This window comes from Podarcis bocagei (genome assembly GCF_964188305.1).
Source record: "Podarcis bocagei genome assembly, chromosome: 8".
In the NCBI taxonomy this organism is placed as follows: Eukaryota; Metazoa; Chordata; class Lepidosauria; order Squamata; family Lacertidae; genus Podarcis; species Podarcis bocagei.
Window position 1 is genome coordinate 83,454,270 of NC_138133.1, and position 26,261 is coordinate 83,480,530.

Genomic DNA, 26,261 nt, shown 5'->3' on the forward strand with positions numbered 1-26,261 from the left:
ACACGGAATAAACTTTGCTTCATCATCTGCTACAGTTCTTTCAGGGGCCATGGGCTGTTATTTGCGGGTTTTTAAAGATACACCTGTCATTGAGAAGGGTTTTTAATGTCACATATAGCTTGGGACTTTATAAACATTGTTGACGAGTGCTCACAAAGCCAGAAGCCAAAACACTTATCCTATGTTCCAGCATTTCTGATTTCCCGATAACCACTTCAGGCGTTTGGGTTATTATCTGAAGCATTTAAATCTGAATCAACAGCTGCTAAGTGTGATTCAGAAAGCACTTCTGCTCTTTTGTATTTGATGGTAACATTTGAGAGAGGGGAAACAACCCCCTTCTTTAGACATTTCTTGGCCCAACTGCTACGTAGCACTTTCATTTATACAGGCACGTTTCGTATTTCAAGTATGCAGACAATCTTTAACAGAAGTACAAAAACAAAGTTATTTGGCGATTTGAAGACTGAATTTCCTCTCATCAATGACCAAAGCAAGTTTTAGGACCTCTCTTATTAAGGACTTGGCTCTCAAAGGATGCAAGTTTCCTTAACATGAAACAGTGCTACTGAACAATCAGAGTGAAAAGCTGTTTTATTCATAGGAGCAGCCAGTTTGGTGTTTATATAAACGATACGGAATTTTAGTAGCATTTTCCCCTATTGGTTTCCAGTTGCAACTACAGTGGTGCCCCGCAAGACGAATGCCTCGCAAGACGGAAAACCCGCTAGTCGAAAGGGTTTTCCGTTTTGGAGGTGCTTCGCAAAACGAATTTCCTATGGGCTTGCTTTGCAAGACGAAAATGTCTTGCGAGTTCCTGCGGGGTTTTTTTCCTCCCCCCCCCCTTTTCTCAAGCCACTAAGCCGCTTATCAGCTGATCCTAAGCCGCTAAGCCGCTTAACAGCTGATCCGCTAAGCCGCTTATCAGCTGGTCCGCTAAGCCGCTTAACAGCTGATCCGCTAAGCCGCTTATCAGCTGATCCACTAAGCAGCTAAACCGCTTATCAGCTGATCCGCTAAGCCCGCTAAGCCGCTAATAGCGCTAAGCTGCTAATGGGCTTGCTTCGCAAGACGAAAAAAACGCAAGACGAAGAGACTTGCGGAACGGATTCTTTTCGTCTTGCGAGGCACCACTGTACTCGTTTCAGATGAGTGTCCCCTTCCATGGCATCATAAAGTGATGTACAGAGTTTGTAGAAGAATATCAAGGTCCAACAAGGCAGCGACAAAGGCAGCCTGAAGGCAGAGGAGAAACCCACCTTTTGAGATGTGTGAAGATAAACAAAAGGAGGCTGAGTTGGTTGGGGATGGTTGAGGATGGTTGAAGCAGTGCTGAAGGAAGAAAAGACCAGGAAGGCCACAGAAAGTAAAAGAAAATCAACTAAGTAGCATATCCCGCTTAGAGAAGAAAAGCAATTGTGGAAATAAAAGTGAGACCTGGTGTCAGCTACAATAAAATGAATAAAAGAGCACTCTGTTCTTTGGGAAAAAAATGCTATGGGAACTGGCCACAACACAGGATGACATTTGAGACACAAGGTTTTGGACCACAGAGTGGTCTGAGTAATTGTATCTCTGTTTGAGATTTACAGATTTTCTTGGGAGATAAGTCAATGTGAATAAGCAATAGATGCCCAACGTTATTAGGATTCCTATAATAAAAAAGGTGGGTTGCCTGTTGGCCACCTGAGATAGAGAGTGGCATTCTTGTTATAAAGTTTATCAACTGCATAACAAGAATGCCACTCTCTATCTGAGAAATCACCAACAGGCAACCCACCTGCCAAATCTGGTCCCAAAGGCAATTTCAACATAGCCACTGGAAGTCTTACCAAATTTTAATCAATTTAAAATGATAGAATTGTGGAGTTGGAAAAGGATCCAACGGTCATCTAGCTGCGCCAACTTACACAATTTCAATCACAAAGAGAAGAAAAACAATGTCAAGTTATAACTAAAGGAATGAATATCTGTTTATTACAAGTCCCCTTTGGGGTGCAATTTGTAAACTTTTATAAACTTGCACATTTGATAGTCCACAAAGCTCAATTGGTTAGAGCATGGTGCTGATAACATCAAGGTTGTAGGTTTGATCCCTTTATGGGACAGCTGCATATTCCCGCATTGCAGGGGGTTAGATTAGATGATCCTCAGGGTCCCTTCCAATTCCAATGCATTTCTATGATCGTATGAGCTCTATAACTGTGATGGCCAACTATGACGCCTGACTACATGCAAAGAGGCATGTTTGCAGAACAAAACTAAACCCCCTAGCTCACGAAACATGGCAGAAGAACATAATAGGCCTAGATTTTACAGAAGCTGGACATCCTTTATCAAGATTTATCACCCTAGATTAATCCCTGCTAGGGCAGATTATAGCAATAAAAACCAAGATGCACAGTGGCTGGCAATCAAGAAGTCTGCAAGATAAAGCCAGGAATAATCTGTTACCTGTAGAGCATATATATCCTGCAGGGCACCTTGACATCCAAGCTGCTGTGCAGAAATTGGGAAGCACTGTACTACCCTAATCCAAGTGTGGCAAAAAGCAGCCTTTTGGAGCCTTACTCATCTTTCCCTGCACCATCTCAGTGGCTTGCTGGAAGGAAGAACAGCATGCTAGGACAGATGACAGCAATCGTTCTGATGACGCCAAAACATGCTCATATTCAAACTGTCCTAGAAGATGAGTCAACTATGCTGCAGTTACCGGATATTGATCAGGTCTGCAGCTGAACTATTGCCTTTTAAACCGTACATTCTGGCAAGCAAGGAGGCAGTCCTTTAGCCATCAATATAACTCAGGCTGAAGTGCAAAGTTCCGGTAATTCAACATGAAAGACTGCTTCTGTGAGCGTTCCAAAGAGATCAATACATATTCAACCATGAGAGGCCATTTACATGATAAAGATGTTAGGAACATCATTATGCCCAAGCCTGCCAATTAAGAAGCAACTTCCAAGTAGGGATACAAATCATGATCATCTGTTTCTGGCTTTCAACAGCCGGCATTCATCCCACTCATGCAAAATCTCAATCAAGGTTCTATTCTGCCAGTTAGCAGACAGAAATTCAAAGGCCTCAAAAGGGTGAGCAGGGCTTTTCCTGTATCTTTTAAAGGACCACAACTGCTTTTAGCAACCACGCAACTAAAACCCTAGCTTACAAATTTTAACTCGAAGTGGCAATTGTAAGTTATTTTAATATACTGTTATTCTGTTAGCCCCAATTGATTATATTTTGCCAAAGAGTTAAAAAAAAATGCTAGTAGCTTGTTATGATGAGTATTTGCAGGAATACCTTTTCTCCTAAAAGTTTTATTAATAGACTCACAGTGATGCTCTGTCTGTAATACCACCTTGTAAGAGAGGCAAGGCTAAGAAACAGTACAAAGTCACCCAGTGTATTGCATGACTGGGTGAGGATTTGAACACGGGTCTTCTTAGTCCAAGCCAAGCACTCTAACCCTTAATTGCTTCTTACAGAAAGCTGAAGCCGGGCTCTCAGCACAATTTCTTTACTTAGCGTATCAAAAGGAACAACCACCACCCAGTTGTAAAACACAACCTTTGTGAATAAAAGGCCCCGGGTTAAAATCCTGACATCTTCATTAAAAGTCCAAATAGCAAGGCTGGAAAAGAGAGAGATGCTGGAGAGATTCTACTGCCATTTGGCACACATGGACCCACCATTTGACAACATGCAGCAACGCCATATGCTCATACATTTAAATGTTCTTAATATTGTTCAGCCTTTCGAGAACAGAGGTGGCCATTTCTGGCACTAACTGTTATATGACTTTTTCAGTGGAGTGGTTCCAACTCTGTCAAGTTGATTTCGAAGGTTCTCTGTTCGCCTTCCTCCTACTGTACCCCTATTAATTTTAGAGGACAAACTTTTTTGTTACCCCACCCCACGTGAAGTGACCTTCCAAACCTCCAAGTCACCCTCTAAACTTACCAACATACTGTTAGGGCTGTTTTCTTGAATCTTGGAGTCTTCTAATACAACTTGCCACAAGCCAACATCCAGTAGTCTGCATCCTACAGAACAGAAATACATTCTTCAGTGCCGGTTGTCTGTCTTTAAAGTACCCATACAAATATATTTGTGCACCTCTCAAGATACAGCAAATCAAAAAGTGTAAAACTGCATCAACTGTCTTGCTTCTGTCAGGCCACATGCTAAAGATGCATTACCTATCTACCAGTTGTTGAAAATGTCCCTAGGCCAAACCCCAGGTAGTTTCACATCTTTTTTAAAATAATAAGACTCGATGAATAGCTCAGTTGGTTAGAGTGCTGTGCCGATAATGCCAAGGTTGCAGGTTCGATTCCCGTATGGGACAGCTGCACATTTCTGCTTTGCAGGAGATTTTTGACTAAATGGTCCTCAGGATCCCTTCCAAATCTACAATTCTATGCAAATACGTAATTTATTTCTGCAACATTTTATACCCAGTCTTTCCTCAACAAGTCCAAAGCAGCTAAGTTAAAACAATAACGTAATCACAGTTACAATTTCACAATTCAATATAATAAAGCCAGCCATAAAAGCACTAAAATTTAAAAATAGAAAGCGCCCTCCTGTTTAAAAAATGTTGATTTAACTGCAGCAATTAAAACCACTTCAAAAAGAGAGCAATTGTTTATGTCCCTTTCTGGAAAAGGAAGGCTTTGACCATCCTATGAGAAGCCATTAGAGAGGAAAGAGGATAAGCATCCCTCAGGAAGAAAATTCAGGACTGGAAACAACCAGGGGGAAAGCTCTCTCTGTGGTCCCAGCTGGGTACAATTCTCAGGATAATGGGACACATAGGAGGGCCTCAGACAACTATCTCAATGGGCAGGCAGGTTAATAACTTGCTTAGAATGGGGGCGTCTTGGAAGAACATCCCATTTTATTTTACTCTTAATGCTGGAGTCTAACCATCAACTATCTAAATGTTAGACAATAAAAGCAAGCAAAGAACCCACCAGTGAGCAGGCTTCCTTGCAGACAGCTGTATCAAGCTCTCCTGTTTAAAATCTGGTCTTTTCCTTTTAAAATCTAGGCACCATGTTACTCTAGAGTAGCCGTTCACCAACCTGGTGCCCTCCAGATGTTTTGGATTACAGCCCCCAAATGACCGAATCAGTCTTAAATTGGTTTTAATACCTTCCAGTGTGTATCTGGGCACAATTGAAAGCATGGCCAATGTTTCTGTTGTTGTTTTAAAGGAACTGTAAAACTAAATCCGAACTTAATACAGACATAAAGTAGCCTTGAATTTACGGCCTTCTTAAAATGTGTGAAATCTGTTTTACTTTGTAAACAAACGATTGGAAGGAAAACATCCTTCTCAGTCATCATACAAGCAACGTTATCATTTTATAACATCGAGAGGGAAATAAATATTTTAAGAGGTTTAATAAAGGACACCCACAGAGATGACCTTAAAAGGAATTCCAGGAAGACTCGTTTGCAAACACAAATAAATAATGGGTTTGTTTTGCTTTTTAAAAACCTGCTTTAAAATGTAGAAAAGTTTTGATTTTGAGGTTAATGAAGTTAATTATTCTGCTCTTTAAAAATGGGAAGGTCAAACAGCATTGTTTGGGGAAACCAAAAATAGCTTTCCTGACTGTAAACAATGTGCAAAGAAAACAGCCCAGTAGCACAAGTTCAGATCCTTGAGTCTAGTGAGCTGCTCACATGTCTTTGTCTGTGTGTCTGTTGCACCCTTTACTAGCCCTGTACAACCTTCTCACTTCCCTTTCAGACAGCTGATCTGTTGACAAGGGGGGGGGGGAGAAAAAGAAAGCTAGTCTGTATAAAATTCAAATTGTGCATATTATGTTACACAGCTTAAGAAACAGCTACATTTATTATTAATATTTAACTGTGAGGTATGTAAGTAGCTAACATTTGCATGTTTGGCATTTGCATTTGTTCTCCTATTCATATGCTAAGCAATAGCGCAGTTCCTGCTTGCAGAATAGATGTGTGTGCCTTTTAATCCTAAACAGAAGATGGGTAGTAGAACAGTCTAGGTCTCAAACACTTGGAGGCTCAGTGCTGGGCCTCTTATGTTGAAGGTGTAGCAGGTCAATCTATATACAGTGGTGCCCCGCAAGACGAATGCCTCGCAAGACGGAAAACTGGCTAGATGAAAGAGTTTTCCGTTTTGGAGGTGCTTCGCAAAACGAATTTCCTATGGGCTTGCTTTGCAAGACGACAGTGTCTTGCGAGTTCCTGCTGGTTTTTTTTTTCCTTTCCTTCCCCTTTTTCTAAGCCGCTAAGCCGCTTATCAGCTGATCCGATCAGCAGATAAGCCGCTAAAAGCCGCTAATAGCGCTAATCCGCTAATCCGTCAACGGGCTTGCTTCGCAAGACGAAGAAACCGCTAGACGAAGAGAATCACAGAACGGATTCTTTTCGTCTTGCGAGGCACCACTGTACAATCTAGTGTAAAAAACAACACACAACTGAGGTAGGGGAGCCAACTATTTTTTTCCCATGGCTTCTAAATTTCCCCTCTGCCACCGTGTTTGCTGTCATGCCAACAATGGCTTCTGTAATATTATGTACCAAATGCTGTGCCACATGATACATGACACCACCAAACCTAACCACCAGCCTACTCAAAAGGTCACATGAATCGGGACAGCAAAATTCCACCATGCAATTCTGTGGTGATGCCACACGAATCCCACAAGGAAAACTTGTAAGCAAAGCAGCAGAAAAGATGGCAAAAGTCGTAGCAGGTAAAGGGGAAGGTCTCGATGGATAGCTTGGTCTGTACAGCACGAGACTCTTAATCACGGGGTCATGGGTTCAAAAAGGCTCCTGCATTGCAGAGAGTTGGACTACATGACCCTCATGGTCTATACAATTTTGTGATTCTATGGAAAAGCTAAAAGAGAGAAAGGCCATTTGCAAATTCCAAACAGTTTTGAAAGGCAAAGACGCATTTCAGCTTAACTCTAAATTCTATTATGGCATGTTTTATTTTGTGTTCTTATCCCCCAGTGCTAGTTTCGCTTATTCTCTACTTTAGTCATCTTCAGGTAGTGTTCTGAGGAATTTCCTCATAAGCTAATCAGGACTCGTAAAGGTAAAGGGACCCCTGACCGTTAGGTCCAGTTGCGGACAACTCTGGGGTTGCAGCGCTCATCTTGCTTTACTGGCTGAGGGAGCCAGCGTACAGCTTCTAGGTCATGTGGCCAACATGACGAAGCCGCTTCTGGCAAACCAGAGCAGCTCACAGAAACACTGTTTACCTTCCCGCTGGAGTGGTACCTATTTATCTGCTTGCACTGCGTGCTTTCAAACTGCTAGGTTGACAGGAGCAGGGACCGAGCAACGGGAACTCACCCCATTCCGGGAATTCGAACCGCCAACCTTCTGATCGGCAAGCCCTAGGCTCTGTGGTTTAACCTACAGCGCCAACCGTGAATCAGGACTCATACTTAGTCATAAACTTTAATTTCAGTGAGTTCACTCAGTGTAAAATTTAGTTGAATATCACCCTTTTTTAAAAAAATTGTTGACCCAACCACTCCTTTCCTTCTTGCATCTTTCATTCAGCTTCCGTTCTTTAAAAACACAATGAAGTTTCCCAGAGACCTTACTCCTAGGGGATTCAAAAAAACGCCTCAGAGGAAATTTCGGACATGGAACAGAAATGCTGTCTAGGTCACTGAACATTAATATTTTGTTTTCCTTTTATCTTTCTAACTTTCACTTCAGTGTAAACTCAATTACCATTACTTGGGAACATGATTAACCACAGATTCTGCTGCAATATGGGCACACAGATTGCAAAGAACAAGGCCCAATGTTGTAAACTTACAAGGAATTCTGGGCACTACTTCACTCTTTCTTCAAATGTCTCCCTCAAAAACTATTTATTCCATGAAGCGCTTGCACATCCCTCTCCGGTCCTCCTTTTATCATCTCCACTCCTATCAAAACATCAGACTGCAAGCTTCTTGGGACAGAGCCCTGTATCTTTTTTGCTTATGTTCCAGAGCTCCACGTCCCAAGTAAATAAACTTCTATGCAGTATTGCTAAGGTATTAAGTCACATCTTGGAGGTTTTCCAGTTATGCTCGTGTGCAACATTAGGGCCAAACTTGTGCTTATCCAAAAGGGAATCAGCCTACAGTCGATTGTCAGTTGTGCCACATGCCAGCACAGGATGAAAAATCTGGCAGCAACATACAAACTTGAAAATTTTAAGGTGGTTTAGCCTTCACGGTCAAGGAGAAAGTTTGAAGATGCAGAAGTAATTGTTTAGAAAACAGAGAAAAGCCAAAGAGACATTAGGGGTCTGCTGTATAACTAGCTTTGAATTATATGGCTTTTAATTTGTATAAGCTCCATCACCTATAACACAACTCATTCCTTCCTTCACGCCACCTCTGTCCTTACCCTAATGTCCAAATTTTGAAGCAACTAACGCCCCCCCCCCCCCGAGATGAAAACCAATTACAAATATATCACGGTTTCACAAAGCTAGTGATGTGAAGCTACACCACTCACCCATGATCTAAAAGGCCAAATTCCACCTCAGCTGCTATGAACTCTCAAAGCGATTTTGAGCTACACAGTCTTATTTTGTCATCTGCAAAATCTGAAAAATAGACCTCATACGATTATGATGAGCAATGCTTTCTAAAGCACTTCGCACAGTGCAAGTTCTGCATAAACAACTTTTTAACCACGTGCATTGTCCAACCTGCATGCAGTATTTTGAGTTATGGCACACAAGATGTCGAGTGCCCTGTTGTACAAAACAAATGCATTAGTATTGGCATTTTTAAAATTCCAATAGAGACAAGCAGGAACTTCACTTAAGGATAAAGACACGTGCAGATCACGAGCAGGTTGTGCTAGGATGATCACATGCAACACTTGCTCATTCTCCTTCAAACTTTAAGAACTAACACTAACTGTAGGGAGGAAGACAGTCCTGCATTTTGTTCCTGCACTTTAGAGGCTGTACAAATAGTTCTCACTCTCCCATCTGTCAAGAGCTATTGACCAACTAGATGGGAGAATGAGCACATCACAAATGCTGTTTTGTGTTAAACAAGGCAGTACTATGAAGTGCAAGCATGCAACCATGGCCCTCAGCCCTAGAGAACACGTTGAACAATCCCTTTAAAAAAAACAAAACCCCAGCAGAAGTGTAACTGGCGGGAATGGTAACACAACTAAGAGAGGAACAACAGCAGCAAACAATACAGGTTGTGGCTAAGCAACCCAGAATAAATTATTGCAAAGTTGCACAACCCATGCCTCTCCTCCCACATCTATGGAAACATGGCATTGCCCCTGCAATCTACCCTAACATTTGAGAGATAAAGGCTGCAATTAAATATGTACCTAACACTAAGACTTGCCAACTTCCACATGAGAGCTGGCCCAATTTATTAACTCCCACTAAAAGCAAAAGATTAGAAAAGTTGCGAGCCAAGTGGTTAGGGAACTCACGCAGAGTTGAAGAATATTCAAGAAGTGAAGTCACCCCTTTGGTTGAACCCTCTTATCTCCCAAATGCCTCATCCAATTTACCTCAAGTATTCCAGAAACATTCTAGCACCAAGATAAATATTACACAAGCTTTCAGGCAGCATGTGGAGGTGAGCAGGGGAGGGGGAATAGATGGAAACTGGGACAGAAAGAATTTCTGACCCACAAGTACCTATCAACTTTGATCGCATTCATATAAACTTAAGAGACAGAGAACTAAAAAATTACAGAAGGACTTCAAGAAGGTTCACATTAAGCTCTGCCCCACATTCTTCAATTCTCCCTAAAAAGAATTAAGATAGAGTTTAAGTCAGGTAGAAATACCTCCTAGAGTTCACGTTTTCTTTCTGCAAAGTAAGCACCTGGTTACTGCTTGGAATGTTGTCACTAATGTTAAATTGCTTACAAACGTTGATGTATATAGAATTGAGTTTAGAAAATCCAGCAGCATGGGGCAGAAAAAATTATGGGGCTTCATTTTCCTATGCAGAAATTCCGTTTTTGTAAGCTCATTTGCAGAAAATGAATAGGTGCCAGTTGCAAATACAATACTAGGCAAGCTTGGAATGTAATACTTTTTTGCTTTGTCTAATAAATACAAGCAAACTGATCGTGCTAAATTAGATCACACCCCAGCATGTGAGAATATTTTCTTATGCCAACCGATTTTTCCCCTGTCCTGATGCAAAAAAAAAGTCTCAATTCACCCCACACCCCCCCCCCCGGAAAACCCACATCACTGTGCTTTAATATATTGCTGCCTCTTGAAGAAAGCTTGAGTTGTCGCATTTTTAAGACAGGACTGTGAGATGTGCCCAGGACAGGGTAGATTTCGACGGCAGGCATTGAGAAAAGACACTTGGCAACAACTCCCTGCTAACTGTCAACTGGAGGAACTGCTTGAACACTGCAAGAGAAAGTGGCAAATTTCTAGGACTTAAGCACTCTGACATCCCCATTTTTCTCCTTTTCAGCTTGGAGGAAACGGTTTGCCGCTTTCCCTTCTATTGCCATCTGTCCCACTGACCACCTTCCCCAAGTTTTCTTCAGATTCTCTCTGTGATGTTGGTGTTCCACATTTTTTTCCAGAAATGGACATGTTTATTTTACTTGCATTTAATAAACAGAAACTGCCAAGTTTTCCTAATACTGCATTTGCAGTTGGAACCCATTCATTGTTACTAATGAACTTATGAAACGGAAAAGTTTTGGACTCTGGTTTGAAAGAAGCCGATTTTAGGATTCATTCACACAAGAATTAACTCCGAGAAATGCCAGTAGTTGGAATTTGCTCATGGAAGTGCCACAATAAAGGATTCCCCAGAGCAGCTGAAATTACAGCTCTGTGAAGCACTTTGAAGTGCTCTAGGGGCTATTTTACTGTGAAACACGTGCAAACATACTTCATGCAGTGAAGTGGCCACACCTGAAGGGCAGGAAGAGAGGGAGAAAGAATTCTCTCTGCTCCCCAGAGAGGAGATGGTTGCTAAGGCCACTGCTTTATCCACCAACGGGGAGAAGGCCACCGACATAGCCAAACACTGCACCTTATATTTCACGAGGGCTTATGCTCCATCTTCTCTTGGAAACCAATACAAGAAACAGCAGATGAGAGAGACTGTACAGATTCTTCTCCATTTGCCCTCCCTTCCCCACAATTGCACGGCAGTATTTATTCTTAAGATATGAACAGGTATTTTACTCTAGTATAACTATTGTTTTAATATGGTGATGTACGTAGATGTCACCTGAGAACAACTTGAAAGCTGAACTTTCCTCCTCATACCACACCGTTCTAGAAACACTGTATACATGGATATCACTTTCAAAAGGTTTCACTTCCGCATGTATATAATCTAAGCCAGAAGTGAGAAACCTCCAGCCCTCAGGCCAATCCTGGCCCACCACGAGTCCAACTTGAACTGCCAGGCTACTTCTCCAAAACTATGTCCATTCACCCATCGGCTGGCATCACTCATGATGTCACCTAATAGGCACTAGATACTTGTTAAATACTGCATTGGCTGGGTACGTGTTCCCAGAAGTGCACAGCCAAACTGAGAAGGAATGAACCCCCACTTATCAGCTGAGGAGCAGGGTTCAATCCTGCTCAGTTTGGCCGGTTTCCATGCAAACACCTTCTTGTTTCAAGGAAATGGGCTTCCTCTACATCATTAGGCAGTTTTCCATGAAAGCCTGCATTTGATCCCCTGCCAAAATAGCAGGACCCTCCCATTTTTAGCAGGAGATTCCAAACAGCATCCTTCTGGATTCAGAAAGAGAAGTGCATCAAAATCAGCTAAAATGCAGGGTTTTTCCCTTCTTTTTTTAACCACTGTTTTAGCAAGGGATTCTATGCTACTCTTTGCTAAAAGGAAGGAATAACCCCTCCCTTTTAGTAGCCCACAAGGTGCTTTTAAGTCCCAACTCTGGGAGTTCAAAGTACAGTGGTACCTCGGGTTAAGTTCTTAATTCGTTCCGGAGTCCATTCTTAACCTGAAACTGTTCTTAACCTGAAGCACCACTTTAGCTAATGGGGCCTCCTGCTGCCACTGGAGCACGATTTCTGTTCTCATCCTGAAGCAAAGTTCTTAACCCGAAGTACTATCCTGAAGCATATGTAACCCGAGGTACCACTGTACTTCGGCACAAGACGTCACTGTGATGCCTTGCGAGTCACACATTGGCAGCCTTGCACACATGCCAGGTTTGGTCAAAGAGGCTGATCCTGATAACGGTCTGGCCCACGTAGACAAAACAGTTTCCCTACCCTGATCTAGACTGTACCCAAACTCCCATTTCCCACACAACCCAACTGTAACAGCTGCAACCTGCTCCCAACTCAATGATGTCCAACACAGAAGATAAAGGAACAGCACATTCTCCATAATGTTCAGTATGAGGGAAATCCCGTTCTCTGGGCTGCTTGGAAGGCTGTAGGTGGAATAGGATGGAAAACTCTTATTACATAACTACTTCCTCATACTCGTGATGCACGTACAAGTATCCCAACAGGCACTACCACTGAGAATATGTCTCACAGCAACACTATTTTTACTCCCAACAATTTAACCATCTTCTCAGATTTGAAAGGGACTTATAACATGACATATGTAAAGAGCTGTGTATTGTACTGCAAGAGATTGTGTACTTGTTCCAGATCTCGTGAGCAACAAAGTGCAAAAAAAGGCCAATGTGAATAAAACCTCAAGGTTTTGAGAAAAGATGCTTGTGTCACTTGCTATAGAGAACGCAAACATATTTAGGCTAGTGACCTACACAAACCCACTAAGGTTATAAGATCTGGAATGATCTGCTGAGTTACTGCTTCTTGCCCACACTTCAAGATGTGGAAGGCAGCTATGAAATTGGTGACATATTTTCCAGGGGCACATTAACACACCACAGACGGAGCTTAATTTTTAACCCAGTTTGTAAAAAGGCCAATGGAATCTCCACTTTTTGCTTTCAATACCCCTTCTGAGGTTATGCCCTCCCTCATGTGATATGTTATTAGAGCAAGCGAACTCAACTCTGCTGTGTTCAGTCCAAACTGTTTGGGAAGGGAAAAGAGAAAGTAGGGCCATCTCTCAGCCTCTCTACAACGTCTTACAAACAGCTAAGGCAGCCCCCAAAAAAAGAAAAGGTGAGCAGCCTTCGAAGAGCCCCACCCATATGAGGATAATTATAGCAAAACCAAAATAATTCTAGTCCTTGGAATTGTGGGGCCAAGAGCGGGAGGAATCAGGCCAGAAAACTGAGATTTTATATAGCAGCTAATTGAGCTAATTGTGTCCATTTTTATTCAAATCAACAAACTGGATAAGCCTCCTGAGGAAAGCAGCTGGGAGGAAGAATTCTCTACCCTGATGTCAAAATGCTAAGACGTTCGCTTTTCATTACTCTGTGGAGGTTTGCCCTCACCAGCGTTCTTTACTGCTGTTCTGCAAAACGAGACAGGGTGGGATAGCATTGAGTAAGCATGCTGACAAGTCTGGCAGGTTCAATTAAGACTGTGCTGTGATGAGCTATCGGCTGATTGCAGAGAAGTCACCCTATGACTACAGCAATTTACATCTGTTCTCATTCTAGAGGTTTCGCACTTATTTCAAACAATCATCTACTGAGGTGTACATGTGATTTCTTCATTTAGCCCTGTAAAAAACCAACAACGATATAAATAGAGTGGTTTCCTGATACAAAGCAGCAACTGCTCATATAGTGAACAGGCAACATCCACATCTCAGATGCACAGCTGTCAATCACCGCAGGCCTGGGAACAGCACATTGAAATGGAGTAATTTCAATGAACCACAATTTTCATTTTTAAAAAATCCTGAGCAGCAATGCTGCATCAGCAGTCACTCAGATTCCCCCTAAGAAGTGTACTGTCAGCAGAAAGTTTCAGAAAGCAGAACCCACGTTTCCAGCTCAGGAGCAACCTCCTGTTGCTATACGCTACAGCTCCGAGACTTCTCTTGTCTCATTCTTGCTTCCTCGCACAAACTCCCTTTCCTTCAATCCAACGCTGCTTGCAATGGCCATGAAGAAACAAATCTGCTGTTTTAGTCCCAGTCCCTCCCTATCAGACATCATGGGATATATATTTATATATATAGTCCGTACAACATCATCCATCAACCATCTTAAAGAAGTGGCAAGCCTAGCTAAGGAAAGCAGATAAACAAGGAAGTGAAGAGTGTTACACAAAACTGTCACTTGATACCCGTCTTTTATAGAAACTACTTTGCTGGGAAGCTTGAGGGAAACACTCCGGATATCCCCTGCCCCACTTCCTCAATTCTACAGAGAAAGGGAAAGCTCTGCCAGCTGCTGGGTTATGCTCTTTCCCCAAACACCCAGTTGCCCCCTAAAGGACGACTAAAGTGTCAAACAGCAATCACCAAGACAGGGTGCTCCAAAAACATAATCAAAGGAATCAGGGCTGCCTTCTTACGCAGTACAGCTGCCCTAACAGAGAAGACCTCTCAGGGCAAAACGACAGAACTCTTTTGCGTCTTGTATCACCAACTCTTCCAACCCATCTGTGACATTCCTCCCTAAAGGAATCTTGACAGCAAAGCAGGGAAAACATCTTTATCTCCCCTCCACATCACCCAACGTAACCAGAAAAGGACCCTGCGGGGCATGCAGAGGTCATGGCATGCATATTTATTTTTGTTTGTGTGTGTGAGAGAGAGAGAGAGAGCTTGCCCATAGCATATAGAACAGAGACCCTTTTTCAAACAGCACCTTTCCCTTTTGTACCAGTCACTTTTCAGCAAGCCCCCACCCCACCCCTTCACATTCCCTTGACATCCTCAATGACCAGAAACACAGCAAGGAGGAAGCTTGTCAACTTAGGTGGGAGCAGGAGTGTGGAAAGAGACAAGCACAGGACTGTTGGTACTTCACCGGGACACTTGAGACAGATATGGGGGCACTCTAGCATGGTGCCCCCCAAAAAACCCCAAAACCGCAAAAGAGCAGAGAGACTTAGTTGAGGAGCCGAATATAGATGCGTTTCAATGTGGGGCTGTCATTTTCTTTCAGAGAAGTGGGGGGCGGGGAGCTTCCTGCTTTTGACCCCATAAGTGAGGTGGGGGACACACACACACTTACATACGTCTCAGAAGCACACAGACCACGAGGACTGGCGCCTTAGGGTGGATATGTGTGCGTTGGGGGGGGGGAGGAAAGGACACATTACATGAGTGGAAGCAGAGACTTCCTCATTTAAGTCTAGGGGCTCCTGAGGGCAGGAGGAAAAGCACAGGGGTCACCCCTACGTGGGGGGGTGGCTGTTGCTCTTTTTTGCAGAAGTGCCAGAAAAAAGAGGGGAGGGCAGTTTCTGACCCCATTTGGGGGGGGGACCATAGGAAATATAGGGGGCAGCCAGAAGCACCTAAGACAGTGAGGAGGGCTGGCACCTTAGGGTGCTTATCTGTGTATTTTGGTTTGGGGGGGACACACATTACATGAGGGGAAACAGAGGCTCCCCCCCTCTCCACGTCACCCCTATAAGTTCAGGGGCTCCTGAGGAGAAGCAATGAGAAAAGGGTACGGGGGGCACCTCTTCTATGCCCCCCCACAAAGCCCCCCAAAGGTGAGGAAGGGGGCGTGGCCACGGGGAACAGCGCACCCCACTCCTCCTCCTCCCCCCCCGCCCGTACCTGCTGTGGGGGTGGGGGTGCGGGGGGGGCTCTCGCTCTCTCCCCTCCCGCCCAATCCGCCCCCCCTCCCTCCGCCGCTCCGGCCGCCGCTGCCGCCGCTTCTCCTCGCCTTTAGTTTGACCTTTTTCCGTGCCTCAGCTTTCTCCCCGCCCTCCGGGTCTCTGACGTCAGCGCCCTAGCAACCAATCCCCGCGCCGCCTTCCCTTCCCTTGCCCTCCCCCTTCCGCGCGCACGCTTCGCCCCGCCCCCCCCCCCTCCGAGCTCTCGCGCTCGCACCCCGGTGAGAGAGAGAAGGGGCGTGACGGAATGGGGGAAGGCCGTTCGGGTGAGCCCACGTGGGCGCGCGGGAGCCAATCGGAAGCGCGGGCTGGCGATAGGCGCGCTGGGGCGGCCGGGGCTCCTGGTTCTGGCCGCGCAGGGGCAAGAAGAGAAGGGGGCGTGGCGTGGGAAGGGCTTCCCTGATTGGAGGAGCGGGAGATGGGAGGTGAGAGCGGGGCGGGGCTCGAGGTCCCGGGAAGGAAATAAGGAGCTCCCTGTTAGATGAATAGGATTGGGTCGTTGTTTCTTCTTTCTGTCCGTGCGTGGTTTTTTTTTTGCTCTCCGATTTTGACAGTGAGGCGCGCGCTTTGCTGGAGAAGAGAAGCTGCGTATGCATGCATTTTCAGAGTAATGCAAAAAATAATAGTACTAGGCTAGATAGATGGATAGGTGCAGACATGCGTTTGCAGAGTAATGCGGAAATAATAGCACTTGCAAGAAAAGTGCACGCATGCATTTTCAGAATAGGGCAAACATAGCACTCGCAAGACAGGTGCAGACATGCGTTTGTAGATGAATGCAAAAATAACAGTTCTTGCGAAAAGAAATTAGAAACGCATGCGCTTGCTTTGAGCTGTGCAAAACCGGCGCTGCTTGCTTGCACATTTGATGCACGATTTGCACAGCGCTGTAAAACAGCATATCTGCGGCTTAGGCACATAGGCGCCTGCTCGTCTTGCTTAGCGTGCTGACAACACTCCCGCGTGCTTTGCAGAATGCGGGAAAGTTTGCAACATTCTCAGGGAAGTTTGGCAACTTTCTTAAGGGCGTTGAGTATGTGATGTTGCGTTAAGGTCGTCTGGTGCCTCAAGTATTGAAGCTAATTCCCGTGAGGGGTGGGGGGAGGCGGGGTATAAATAATAATTCAGTAATGCTACAGTGCTAAGCGTTCCTACCCATAAATAAATTATATTGAATTCATTGGTGCATACACTCTGGAGAGTGGGATTAGGATGGCAGCCTAAATTGGTTAAAATTAAATTTGTTGCCATGACGCATACCCTGAAGATCAAAAGCGTTATGCTCTGCCATGCTGGGATCATAGAGTTGGAAGGGATCTAAGGGTCATCTAGTCCAACCCCCTGCAATGCAAGAATCTCAGCTAAAGCATCCATGACAGATGGTCATCTGACCTCTGGTTAAAAACCTCCCACGAAGGAGAGTCCACAACCCCCCAAGGGAGACTATTCCACGTTCTAACAGCTCTTACTGTCAGAAAGTTTTTCTGAACGTTTAGTCTGAATCTCCTTTCTTGCAACTTGAAGCTACTGGTTCGAGTTCTACAGTCCAGAGTAGGATAAAGCAAACTTGCTCCGTATTCCATGTAACAGCCTTTGAGATATTTGAAGATGGCTATCGTATCTCCTCTCAGTCTCCTCTTTTCCAGGCTAAACATACCCAGCTCCTTCAGCCGTTCTTCTTAAGACTTGCCTTTTCCAGACCCTTGATCATCTTGGTTGCCCTCCTCTGCACACCTTCCAGCTTGTCAATATCCTTCATACACAACAGTGAACACCAGCAGGCAATATCGCTACTGCTCCACCATTTCTGCCCATGCATTCTTCTGTTCCCTTGTGAGAACCCTGGGAAAGATCTGTTATGCCAGTGTACTGCCTCAAATTTAATCACTTCACCCCTGCGATTTTCTGGCAGGAGGCACTGCAAATGGATTTTTTTTCTGGAATCAAATAACAGTAATGCACACTAAATAAGAGTTATATTCCATTGCTTTCCCAGAAGTGCATTTTATGTCGTGTGAAAGGTCAACCATAATGCAGAAATTCACAGTCAGGGAAACGCTAGGACAATGGAATAAACTGCCGTGTGAATCGGCCACAGGCTGCACCTCTAGCTCAACATGTCCTGCCCAGGCTTCACCCACACTAAACCATTTTTCTGTGGATTCCACACTTGTCTCCCACTCTGGTCCTGCCCAAATTCAAAACAGCCTTCACATCCAAATCGGACTTTATAACTCACATGGTGGGCAGGATACATCTTTCACAGTTGATCCTGAAGTCCATCTCTGAAGTCTACAGCTGGCAAGTGGCAAACTGCATATTCACCTACCTTTCCACAGGTCTTCCCCCTGTTCGCTTCTATAGGGCCTTGGGAGGGGGCGGGAATTAATACAGTGGGAATTTAGGTCTCGTAGGACCTGGCCTTTGCTTGAATCATGCGTTGGTTTTGATCCCGTATAATTTTGATGGCTTGAGGAGGATCAGTCGTTGGATATGCCAACCTGCAAGGCACACACCCAACTTTTGCAACTCCATGCATCGTGATTTTTTCTTTCTTCCTGGCTTCTAAATTATGCACAGTTTCTGATTTTCTCATGTAGCTTCACCTCACTCAAATCAAAGGTATGCAAATAGCTGTTTCCCTTTGGCTGCTTGCATTCATTAATAATGAAATAAACAAGCACGGTTACATGTGCAAAACAAATCTTTTCCTAGAGGGGCAGGCTGCATTCTGCCTATAGTATTATTGGGACGGCTGGAGCGCATGGGTTCTGTCTTCTCCATTGCAAGAGCTATTTAGGGAGGCATCCAATTATTAATGGGAGCGATTGATTTTTCCCTGAAGCAAGGAGCCCCTTGCTACGCTATTTGGCTGGCTAACCAGACCAAGTGCATTATTTCTCCAGAATTCAAAGAGGCAAAGATGTGATTCTCAGAGGTGAAATGTGCATTTTGTATTACTCACATTAGTGGAAAGAGAAGGCTTGCCAAAAGCGGCCAGGTGAGCTTTGGAGGTTACTGAGCTCTAGGCCTAACAACAATTCTCTCCCGTTCAGTCATTCAGTCATTTGGATTTGCAAAGGAGTTTACAGGAACAAAATAAGGTTATTTATATATATGGTATATCTGACATATATATCCCACCTTTCTCCTCCAAGGAACTTAAGGTTGCGTATGCGGTTCTCCACCTTCCTCATTTAATCCCCAACAACAACCCTGCAAAGTAGGTTAGGCTGAGAGGCAGCGACTGGCACAAGGTCACCCCCAGTGAACTTTCTGACTGGTTGGGGATTCGAACCCAGGTCTCTCCCAAATCCCTCTTCAAACAATCTATGACCACTACATTTTTTCGCTATAACACAGTGGTACCTCGGTTTTCGAACGTAATCCATTCCGGAAGACTGTCAAGCTCCGAAACGTTCGAAAACCGAGGTGCAAAGCGCAGCCTGCAAATTTAATAGAGAAAATTGAGAAAAAATAACATACCCACTCGGTGGAAGCCGTTCAACTTCCAAAGCATGTTCAAAAACAGAAGCATTTACTTCCGGGTTTACGGCGTTCGAGTTCCGAAATGTTCGTTGACTGAGACGTTCAAAAACTGAGGTACCACTGTATTTGCATTTTCAAATGCATGCTTTCCCTTAGTATATGCATTTCTGTACACATGACTTGGCTTACTTGACAGGAGAACTGCATTGCAGAATTCAGAGACCCGTGAATTTCAAAGCACGTCTCTGTTTAGGTTTGCATATTGCTTTGGAAAAGTGAATGAGGCAGATAAGCCTCATTCATGCAAACCGAAGTGCAAACATGCAAACCAAAGTGAATTTCTTGTCCATCCTTGCCTGCAAAACAACTCCCCAGAAGCATTCGATGGAGGAGCAACTAAGTTTCCACCAAGACTTGAAACACAGTGCAGAAGATCTCCCAGCCTGCCTTCCTCAACTGCAAGCCTATCATTATTGTTTATTAAACTGATGTGCTGCTCTTCATCCAAGGAGCACAGGGGGGGTTACAGTATAAAAACACATAAATACAGAACAAACAAAACAGTAACCCCCCTGCCCCCAGCACAGCTTAAAAGCCCATAGATTGTTTAATTAACCAAAGGCCTGGGGAGAAGAGGAATGTTTTCACCTAGCACCTAAAGATATATAATGAAGGTGCCAGGCAGACCTCCCTGGGAAGAGCATTCCACAGGCAGGAAGCCATTGCAGAAAAGGCCCTTTCTCATGTTGCCGCCCTCTGGACCTCTTGCGAAGGAGGCACACGAAGAAGGGTCTCAGGTGATGGTCTCAGGGTCCAGGTCAGTTCATATGGAGAGAGGAGAAGAAGAAGAGTTTGGGTTTGATATCCCACTTTATCACTACCCTAAGGAGTCTCAAAGCGGCTAACATTCTCCTTTCCCTTCCTCCCCCACAACAAACACTCTGTGGGGTGAGTGGGGCTGAGAGACTTCAAAGAAGTGTGACTGGCCCAAGGTCACCCAGCAGCTGCATGTGGAGGAGCGAGGAAGCGAACCAGGTTCACCAGATTACGAGACTACCGTTCTTAACCACTACACCACACTGGAGGTCCTTGAGGTATTGCAGTCCTAAGCCTACATCACTGGGGAGCAGCGCTGGGATTTTCCTCCTTCCCTATATGAAAAGGATGTTTAAAATAATGTTTGTAAAAAAAACAAAACCAGAAGCTTTTCTTTTGGGAATTATAGGGATAGAACTACCTAAACTGTATAGAAACCTATTCATGTGTACAGTGGCAAGAATGTTACTCGCACAAAAGTGGAAAGAAGCAGAAGTCCCAGCATAGGAAGAATGGATACAAAAACGTATGGAATATGCAGAAATGGCGAAACTTACCGGAAGAATAAGAAATCAAGATAACAAACTTTTAATAAAAGGATGGAAACGGTTTATTGAATATTTACAGATAAATTGTAAACAGATATGAACTGGCAGGATTATTGTATTAACTTGCAGTTTCATAAGAGTATATATTTAAAGAGGATGACCAAGTGAGCTAATTAAGTTAATTTGGATATGCGGAAGATATTAAAAAATAAATTTAAGGAACCTCAGAAAGAGGGGGAAGGAAGTCAAGTTTTGAAATGTCAAAATGGTTGTAAAATCAGTGAAATGTATAAACCTGAAAAGTATAAATAAAAAATGGAAAAGAAAAAATGGGATTTCCCCTCTTCTATTATTCAGCCAAGACTCCAGACAGACTAGCAGTACCAATCAACCTTTGACTGGCAGAAATAAGTCAAATGCAAAGTGGGGGAGGGAGATAGAATCATAGAAAATGTAGAGTTGAAAGGGACGCGGAGGGTCATTTAGTGCAACCCCCTGCAATGCAAGAATCTTTTTGCCCAGTGCGGGACTCAAACCCACAACCCTGAGATTAAGAGTCTTGCGCTCTGCCAACTGAGTGCCTGTCAAACTTTGGTACATTTGGCCTCGCAAGAAGAAAGGGGATAAGATACTCCTGTGGGACCCAGGTCCTGCCCCCCCCCCATTTCTTCACAATGTCTTTCTGTTGCATTAATCCTGCTTGCTTGCATGAAGCTGAAGTGGAGGTTAGACTGCATCCGGTCTTCCTCGAAAATTTATTCTGATTTTGTTGGTCATGCAGCAATCAGCATTCATCCTGATTTGTTTTTCCAGGATGGGGAGGAGCTGTGCACCTTCCTGCTCGCCATCCATTCATCCCACACTTTTTAGTTCATTCACCTGTCGCTTCCCTAGGGCAGGGATGGGAAAGCATTTCGGTCAGTCTTATGAGGCTTAGCCTTAACAGGATTGGGCTAAATTTGATAGATGGGCAGGACCACCCACCTGATGTCGTGATGGCATCAGGCACAAGGTTTTTGCCTTCATTAAACTGACAGATAAGGTATGGTTTTCCCATTAGTGATGTATGGAAGTGAGAGCTGGACCATAAAGAAGGCTGATTGCTGAAGAATTGAAGCTTTTGAATTTTGGTGCTGGAGGAGACTCTTGAGAGTCCCATGGACTGCAAGAAGATCAAACCTCTCCAATCTTAAGGAAATCAGCCCTGAGTGCTCACTGGGAGGACAGATCCTGAAGCTGAGGCTCCAAGACTTTGGCCACCTCATGAGAAGAGAAGACTCCCTGGAAAAGATCCTAATGTTGGGGAAGATGGAGGGCACAAGGAGAAGGGGACGGCAGAAGACAAGATGGTTGGACAGTGTTCTCGAAGCTACCAGCATGAGTTTGACCAAACTGCGGGAGGCAGTGGAAGACAGGAGTGCCTGGAGTGCTCTGGTCCATGGGGTCATGAAGAGTTGGACACAACTAAACAACAACAACAACAAATTGACAGATAGCTCAGTTGGTTAGAGCATGGTACTGATAACGCCAAGGTTGCAGGTTCAATCCCCGTATGGGGCAGCTACATATTCCTGCATAGCAGGAATAGATTATTCTGCTCTAAAATTCTACGATTCATTTAGCAGGGGATGCTGATGCAAACCTTCCTGAATTCCTTGCTTTGCTGTAGCAGGCTTTCCATGCAAATCCCATTCCTGTGTTGAATCCTGTTGAACTGAGCAAGATTTCACCCCCAGCTCATCAGCCGACCAGCAGAGGGTTAAATCCTGCTTCTTTGCTCGTGGAAACAGGCAAGCACAGCTAATACAGGATTTAACCCCGCTCCCCTGCACCATCACATGGTATCACAAGTAACACCATCTGATTGGCAAGTGGGTGTGGTTTGGAGAAAATGCCATTGTGGGCTCTCTCAGACCCCTGGGGCAGGACTTGTCGACATGCAGAGAGCCGGGAGGCCAGCTGGCAGGCCCCAGCTGTGCTGTCTCCATCCATCGGCCCGTGCTCCAACGTAAATCAGCGACCCAGGCTTCAAACCCAGGGCATGCTATCAGCAGAGAGAACTGCACACACAGAGTAGGCATGAGGCTTGTGGAAGCATACTACAACTACAGATTTAGTAATCATAAATCAGGACAAAGAAACATGTCGGCTCTCTCTCGTGTCGTCTCAGAGAGGACAGCAAAAGCAAAAGCCATACACAAACGGAAGTTCCCAGCATACTGTGCTGGAATGTAAACAGACATGTGACACGTAACAATCCCATGTCTGTTCCTTAAGGTAGAATGGAATTCTAACAGGACTAAGTTGCAGACGGGTCGAAGGTCGCCTATCCCTGTGCTCAGGGACATATCTGCCACGGATGCTTTAGTTGAGATTCGGGCATGGCAAGGTTGGATTTGATTACCCTAGGGATCCCTTCCAACTCTGCAGTTCTATTCTAGGAGTGCCTTGATCCACTTCAGTTTTGCAGACCTAAATTTCAGGTACGCGCTTAAACCCCTGTTCTGAAATATAGATGCTCTTGATGTAACCTCAGCCGATTACTTGTTATAAAATAAAGGACTGCGCTTTAGAAAGGAATGTGCTCTTTTTTTCTCCACAAGAAGATCTGAGCTCATGAAGGAAAAGTTACGGGTCTCTCCCCATGTGGTTACAGGCATTGTAAAAATGGTATTTAAATTGTCCATTTGGTTTGACAGGCCAGGAAAATATATATATATATATAAAATTAAAACCTCCTGCCATTTTCAGATATATCCTAAGAAAAATAGGACTCTTGGATCATTGATATTCCACTAAAAATGAGAACGAGTGCAGAGATTTCCCCTGTTCGCTTTGGTGTCCCTTTCTGTCATTTTTGTAGAGCTGTAAGTTACTAAAGTCCTCTGTTCACGCAGTTTAGAGATAACCATCTATCAGCATGGCCATTAGGAAACTCAATTTTTATCACTGAGATTCTTTTTTTTAGAAAATAAAATAAAATAATACCTGCTTGCAGTTCACTCTTTTTCTAAAGTATTGTTCCTGGTTTGTGGGGTGGTCAGTTTGGATGATGCCCCAAGTTCCTTCCAGTTCTTGGGGTCCTGCACCCAGTGATTGTTTGAACCTAAGATGGTCAGACAAGTTTCTTTGTAAACAGACCATGACCTTAGCTCCTCCTCAGAATGAGCTAGGTTGCAAGAGCTACACTTAAAGAAGAAGGCCTTCTTCTTCTTCTTCTTCTTCTTCTTCTTCTTCTTCTTCTTCTTCTTCTTCTTCTGCGATTACCCGTAGCCGAGTAAGATTGTCTTCCATAAACACAGTTTTAAAAGTGAGTCCATAAGTGACTGTGGAGGCCAATTCTGGATCCACACGTCCTTCCACAGTGGGGACATAGGTTTTCAGGCAGGAGCTGGTCATGGTGAGGGTTTGCCAAGCGTGCCTTCCTCTTAGCACATTTCTCCCTTTCATCCTGAGTTCGAGCATCTTCAAAGCCCATGACACCTTTGGTAAAGGCTGTTCTCCAATTGGAGCGCTCGCAGTGTTTCCCAGTTGTCAGTGTTTATACTACATTTTTAAAGATTTGCCTTGAGAGAGTCTTTAAACCTCTTTTGTTGACCACCAGAATTACGCTTTCCATTTTTAAGTTTGGAATAGAGTAGTTGCTTTGGAAGAGGATCATCAGGCATCCGCACAACACGACCAGTCCAACGAAGTTGATGTTGGAGAATCATTGCTTTGACACTGGTGATCTTTGCTTCTTCCAGTACACTGGCATTACTGTCCCCCTGGTTAATGGGATGGGGGCATTTCCTTCACCCCTTTCTCCTAGCTGCCATGAAGGAGAACAGTAGCCAGGGGAAAATGTGTGAGTGGAAGCAGGCAGGAAGCTGGAAGCACAGAAACATGCCTGCTCTGTTCTGGATCCAAAGTTGCAACTAATAGAGAAGCAATCCAATTTGGGGTGCTAACTAACAGTGTTAGAAAGATAGGAAAGCTAGGAACTAAATGGGATCTTAAACATAGGTCATGGGTGCCACAACAGAATGTCTAGGGGTGCTATTTTATAACAAGAATACAAAACTGGAAATGAATGAACTGCAGCTAAAATCTCATATTGATTTTTCACATGGTCTAGTCCACTTCTGAAGATTGAAAAAACAAAAACAAAGCCATACTTCTCCAGCCCTAATATTCTTATGTGGGTCCCTTCTCCAGTCTTCAGAGAGTGGCTGGGAGGTAGAAAAGGTCCTTTCATTCTAGCAGTTGCAGTTTTAATCTGAAATCTTAGGCACGGCACTGCGCCCAAAGCTCAGAAACTGCTCGCACTAATGAAATTCCCTGTCACAAAATGCGCCTAGAACAACGGGAGTTTCAAGTTCCGGGTGCTAAGGTTGTACACATATATGTCTAAATAAAACCCTAAGGCCCTGAGCAATGAAAAGACAACAGATCACACATGGGTGAAGGGGAATGGGGGGTATAGGGGAATTTGAAATATTATTTATAATATAAAAGCTTTAATATAAAATTTCTAACTGTCTTGTATTTGTATACAGCAAAGAGAAGTTTAGAGTAATTAGGTATATTTTAATTTAGTTAAATATGTAATATGTTAGAAAATGAATATGGATGTTGAATTTGATGTTAAAATAAAAAATTAAAAAAGAAAAGAAAAGACAACAGTGCCCCCATATGTAATTAATAGAATCATAGACCTGGAAGGGACCCTATCACTAGTCCAACCCCCTGCTATGCAGGAATATGTAGGTGTCCCCACAACCTTGGTGTTGTCAAAATCACGCTCTAACCAACTGAGCTATCCAGGTTATAAAAACAATACTAAACTGGAAAATAAAAGCAAAAATAAATAAAACATAGATTGATTGCAACACATTCTTTTGATCTGCATTAGCAGCTGGACCCTGATTTAGGTGGGGATCAGTAATAAAAGAGAACAGGAAAAATTATTATTATTATTATTATTATTATTATTATTATTATTATTATTATACTGCCATTCATCCCAGAGTGGTTCACAACAGAAAAAATACAAAATGAGAATTCAAAATACATAAAATCAAGAGAGAGGAGTGTGACAAAATCTAGCAAAGATCAGGTTTCCCCACGATGACTACTTTGGTGCTTAAAAAATAAATAAATCAAAAATCAGATGATGATGATAATGATTTTTAAAAGTCTGATTTTTGTTCCTCTGCGTTCCTGGTTCTGAAGCACTTACTTAGTCCCACTTATTGGATAATCCCGCACGTGTGTGTGTGTGTGTGTGTGTGTGTGTGTGTGTGTGTGTGAAGGCCACCCTGGAGTAACAGGTAAGAGCGCTAGTGGCTGGTGCATTGCATTTAACTTAGGATATCAGAAATTTCAGCGAGTGGGGTCTCTAGCAATAGTTCCCCATTCTGTTTTGCAAACGTTATCCCACTGCCCTTGAATAAAACAACAGCCTTGTTTTCTCAGCCTCGGAGATTTATTCATTAAGTTTGCCACTGGGCTGTGCTATAACTCTATATATTCAGCGCACTGGTTTCTCAAAGACCCATTCGCTGTGCATTATTCAGTGGAATGAACATGACTGATGCAGGCGCAAGTTGTCGAATGTCATAAGAAGATGCTCAATAATTAATGCCAAGGTAACTCTCCGAGTTTGTCTGCTC

At 43.8% G+C, this 26,261-nt stretch overlaps 1 protein-coding gene and 1 long non-coding RNA gene across 16 annotated transcripts in view; both read right to left on the bottom strand.

The window, feature by feature from the left end:
- Window positions 1-15,824, bottom strand: part of LOC308593083 (uncharacterized protein) — a 31,136-nt gene extending 15,312 nt beyond the window's left edge. For 3 of the 15 annotated variants that reach the window (XR_014010672.1, XR_014010673.1, XR_014010677.1), the window contains exons 1-2: window positions 15,696-15,761; window positions 3,964-4,046 (exon numbers count right to left, since the gene is read on the bottom strand). Coding sequence is in view for 1 of the 15 variants with exons in the window: in XM_081205312.1 (XP_081061438.1) it covers window positions 1,260-1,332; window positions 3,964-4,046; window positions 10,949-11,054 (262 nt within the window). In the remaining 14 variants the exon portion in view is untranslated. The other 12 variants (XR_014010674.1, XR_014010675.1, XR_014010681.1 and 9 more) reach the window with 11 other exon arrangements.
- Window positions 1-26,261, bottom strand: part of LOC308593222 — a 165,087-nt gene that overhangs the window by 15,787 nt on the left and 123,039 nt on the right. The window lies entirely within an intron of this gene.